Source organism: Olea europaea, chromosome 10, assembly GCF_002742605.1.
Source record: "Olea europaea var. sylvestris chromosome 10, O_europaea_v1, whole genome shotgun sequence".
Lineage (NCBI taxonomy): Eukaryota > Viridiplantae > Streptophyta > Magnoliopsida > Lamiales > Oleaceae > Olea > Olea europaea.
In genome coordinates, this window is record NC_036246.1 from 6,132,982 (window position 1) to 6,138,077 (window position 5,096).

Consider the following 5,096-nt stretch of genomic DNA (forward strand, 5'->3'; position numbering starts at 1 on the left):
CAGCCGAAAGGATTCATTGACCCTAAGTTTTCCTCATTATGTCTACAAACTCAATAAAGTACTGTATGGTTTGAAACAAGCTCCTAGAGCTTGGTATGACAGACTCACCACTTACCTCATTGACCATGGGTTCTCACGAGATGGTACTGACAGAACCTTATTCATTAGACATATTGAAGAAACTATCACTGTAGCTTAGATCTATGTCGATGACATCATCTTTGGCTCTCCCATTGACTCCATTGCTCTTGAATTTGCTGAATGTATGAAACAAGAATTTGAAATGAGCATGGTTGGGGAGCTAAGTTACTTCCTTGGTCTTCAAGTAAAGCAAACTGATTGTGGGCTGTTTATCTCTCAATCAAAATATGCCAAAGACCTTGTGAAGAGATTTGATTTGGACAGTAAGAAACACACAAGGACACCCATGAGCACAAATGTTAAGTTAGGACATGATCCTACAAGTAAGAGTGTCGATTAGACTGTGTATAGGAGCATGATAGGCAGTTTACTATATCTTACATCCAGTAGACCTGACATAGCGTTTAGTGTCGGTGTATGTGCTAGATTTCAAGCTGATCCTAAAGAGCCCCATCTAAGTGTAGTGAGGCGCATTATTAGATATGTCAATGGGACAGTAGATCATGGGATCTTGTATTCCACAGAGTCCAATCTAGAACTAGCCGGCTATTCTGATGTCGATTGGGCCGAAAACACCGACGATAGAAAAAGTACCTTGGGTGGATGTTTCTATGTTGGTTCTAATCTTGTCTCATGGATGAGTAAGAAATAAAACTCAGTCTCCTTGTCCACAGCCGAGGCAGAATACATTGCAGTTGGTGGCTGTTGCACTCAACTGCTTTGGATGAAGCAAATGCTCAGTGACTATGGGATAAATCAGGGTACTATGACTGTTTTCTGTGACAATACTAGTGCTATCAACATATCGAAAAATCCGGTTCAGCATTCTAGGACCAAACACATTGATATTCGTCATCACTTTATTCGAGAGCTAGTTGAGTCCAATGTGATTTCTCTTGAACACATCTCTGCTGAAAACCAACTTGCCGATCTGTTCACTAAACCTCTAGATGGGTTTAGATTCGAGTCACTTAGGAAGGCTGTTGGCATCTGTGTTTCTCCCTGATCATCTTCATAGATGCATGCATTCTTTTCTGCATTCATTACGTTACCTCTGTGTGTTCATTTGCATCTGTCTTTCTTTTTTTTTATAAATAAACAAAAAAAAATAAAAATAAAATAAAAATAAAATTGTAATAATAATAAAAAGAGGGGGGGATTGATCATCACATGTCATTTTTGCATTGTAGTTGTTCCCTCGGAGTTGCAATTTGAAATTAAATGTGCATTCTACACATGATTAGTTTCTAATTCCCATCACTTATCCTGAGTCTGTATGGAGTACTTAGTATATGTCACTTCATATTATATTTGCACAACACACAATAGGGCCGTGTGAGTGAGTCTTGACCGCATGTGTGAGACTTGGGATGGCTATCATCTGTCGTTGAGTAGACATTGGATTTGAATTGATCTTGGACTAGATGACCTAACTTCTGGTGTACCCCCGAGTGTTTCCATAGAGTATTTATTATATCACATCTTATACCTATCTTCGGAGCTTAGATGACTCGAGCAATTAAGTTTGAAGGGTTTCTCATAATATGGTGCCCTAAAGCCAACTGGTTTGGGAGTCACCGACCCAACACTCGTTAAAGGAGTCTTCTTCATAGCTTAATGGAGATGAGATTGCACGTAAGATAACAAAAAATAAAATAATATAAAAAAATTTTGAGGTCCTTAATGATAGGGGGAGAAAGAACAATTTTACGCTATATTTTAACGAAGTATAGGTCCTAGTAGCATTGGATTTGACCTTCAAACATCTAAGTGTTGATTCCTATGTCGGTGATTTGGCTGTCTCTTCTCACAAATTTAAGATTTTGAGTCTTACTTGCTTGGAATGAGTGGCACGTTTCACGACGAGTCACATATACAATCTACTCCGTCTGTACTTGGTCCCGGTGTGTGGGTAAACATTTTTTAATCACTGTGCATGTCGTATTTGTGATATATTGTCTTTGATTGGACCAACTGCCTTTGCATTGTTCATGTATTTTAAATTTTTTAAAAAAAATAAATTTTGGGGTCTAAATTCAAATTTCTGAAAAAGGTGCTATTTTTGAAAATTTCTAAAGTGTTGTTACTTTTCTAAATTTCAAACCTGGGCCTAACTTTTCAAATTTTCAAGTTTAGGTGCTATTTTTGTCATTTCCCTGTCGCTCGCTTGTTGCTGGGGCTCGCTCGGGCGACAGAAGCAGTGCCTTTGTCGCTCGCTCTCGAGCGACAGCAAGACTTTTAATTTTCTCGTGCCTATTCCATCTCATTTTTTTCATTTCTTCCCATCTCTCTCTCGTTTTTTCTCTCAAATCGACACTCTTTGGTCGATTTGCCCTTGATTTCTCATGTGTGGAACTTCTATTCCCCTTCCTTGTGTGCATTCCTTGGTGATTCCTTCCTCCCTTTTGGTAAGTGCCTTGATTTTTCATTTGGCTGTTGGTGATTTTTTTGTTTTTCTTTTCGCCATTTGGTTCCTTTAGGCTTGGGTGTTTTTGGTGTGCTAAGTAGATGGTGTTGTTATGGGTTGTTGGGTGTCTCTTGTATTATTACAATTGTAGCTTATCTTCCTTGTACCTACAATGTGTTCGATGAAATGCCTCCTCACCATAGCCTTGCTTCTCTTGCCCATTGTGTGCCATTTCTCACGTGTGATTGATGTCTTAGGTACTAAACATGTGAGTTAATTATTTATTTGATCTTATTTCCAATAACGTGATGTGCACACTTCTCCTATTAAGTCATCAAACTTCACACCAATCACCTACCAAATCGGTGCTTACACTTCTCCGTTATTGCATGTACTACGTTTGGAGGGTTGTTTGACATAGGACTCATCAATTCTCCATAGATATTGGAAGTTTTTATGTGTGTCAAAATCTCATCTTGATCTTGTTTATGTCTAGTTCACGTCACTTCCGTCTTGGTCATAGTCCTCGGGCTTGTGTATGATTGCACTTTAGGGCTTGTATAGTCATGTGTCTCCTTCACTTCGTTTTCCTTGGGGATTGATTTATCTTCTACATCTCACATTACAGATGGCACCCAAGAGGGCTAGGACCACAGCTCAGCCTGGTAGTGGATCGGGTTCGTTTAGTCGTTCTCGGTTCATTTCCTCTACTGCTCAAGAAATCTTTGGGAGCTAGTTTTCACGTCATCCTGCCCTAGTAGAGCGTGAGGTTACTCTATCTGACCTATCCCCCGATGTAGCAGCTATCTTTACTTCTCGAGTTTGGGAATCCTTGCCGATTGTGTTAAATTCCCCGCCTAGTCTTCTTGTTCAGGAGTTCTATGCGAACATCCATGACATTAGTGGTTCGTCCTTCTGGGTGTTCCTCCGAGGTCAAACCCTTAGGATTTCACCTGATTTTATTTCCAGTTTCATACATTTTCCCTGGGTCATTCACCCCGTTTACCCATATCTCTTGGCTGATTCTATTTCGACCGATTCTCTGGTTCGGTCCACTTTGTTTAAAAGCCCTTTGGGAGGTGAGCCAGAGACGATCCGCACTGGTTTACTCCCCACTGATATGCAGATTTTGTTGCGCATTGTGTGTACAAATCTGTAGCCCGTCTCTCACACTTCTTCCCTACCTATGGACAAGGCGAGGTTTCTTTTTTACTTTACTATATGGGGATTCGATTAACCTACCTACCTTCATTTGCCAACACATTTTGCGTACCTTTCGCACTTCCAGTCATCGGATTGGTCTGCCTTATGTTTGCTTGATCCACCACTTCGTGACATCACTTGGGGCTTCATTTTCCGATGGGGTCTCACGACGAGTGCTTCGTCCCATAAGGCACACTACCATCTCTCAAAGTAGGTCACATGTGACTTCTTCTGCCTCTGCATCTGCTCATGCTGAGCCAGCTGAGCCTGTCGACCCAACAGTGCCTGCTGATCCTTTAGGTGATTTACTTGCTGATCTTTCAACTATTCATCTGCCTCCTTCCGAGGTTCCTCCGTCCACTTCAAATATTCCCTCTTCTTCCACTTCCATTCCGCCACCCGACCAGCCTGCTCCGGCTATTGTTCATGTTGACCCCACTGTCGCACTTATAGGTTAGATTTCGATTCTCATTGAGCAGCAAGCCCACATGCTGGCTGACATTACTCAGTTACGAGCTACTTCCGAGCATCATACTACGGAGTTTGCTACATTGCGAGGGGCTATTGCTCTTGTTCAGCGCAGTATTCGATGGATGCGCGAGCACTGGGATTATAAGTCTGAAGCTGAGGATTCTGAGGACGTGGATGGCGAAGATAATGGTCCTGCTTAGTTGCTTGGGGTTCCCCTTGCAATTTGTGACAAAAATGGGGAGTGGGTTAATTTTTGGGATTTATAATGATAATGTACTATTGATATTTTTGATGATAATGTACTATTGATATTTATGGCTAGATTATGTATTGATGCTTTGCACTATTGATGTATATTTTCGGTGGTTTGACTTACACTGATATTATCTCTTAATCTAGCATATTGGTACAATATTATGGCTCTTCATGACTCTTTATCTTTTATGTTTACTTATGTTACAGTTTCTCGTGCTTTTACACTGGATATGTGAGTTGTGATTTCAGGAGACAGGTTGAAAGATGACAAGGCAATAGTGAGTTAAGTCAGTGTATTGGATTGTCATTGAAGTTCATGCTATTGTAATTTAGTTTTGTCATAGCATGCCAAAGGAGGAGTTTGTTAGATTTTGTGTTGGCTATTCTGTGAACAAAAGGGTAAAATTGTAAATGCTCAAAAGCTTGGGGTAAATTTGTCAGTTATTAAAGGTTAGGGGTCATTGTGTACATGTGTAAAAGATGAGGGACTCAGTTGCAATTTTGGCAAAGTGTGCTAGGGTTCGAGCTATGAAGTAGGGCAAGATGTGTCGTTAAAGTTTCACTAACTACTCGCCAAGTGGTTGCTCAAGCGACAAAAACAGAATGGTTGTCGTTCGCT

The 5,096-nt window shown here is 40.7% G+C and overlaps 1 protein-coding gene across 1 annotated transcript in view; it reads left to right on the forward strand.

The window, feature by feature from the left end:
- The window catches only part of LOC111400215, a 3,919-nt gene extending 3,438 nt beyond the window's left edge, over positions 1-481 (forward strand). The window contains exons 4-5 of the mRNA XM_023027640.1: positions 4-143; positions 276-481. Coding sequence (XP_022883408.1) covers positions 4-143; positions 276-481 — 346 coding nt within the window. The remainder of the gene's footprint in view (positions 1-3; positions 144-275) is intronic.
- The last annotated feature ends 4,615 nt before the right edge of the window (positions 482-5,096 follow it).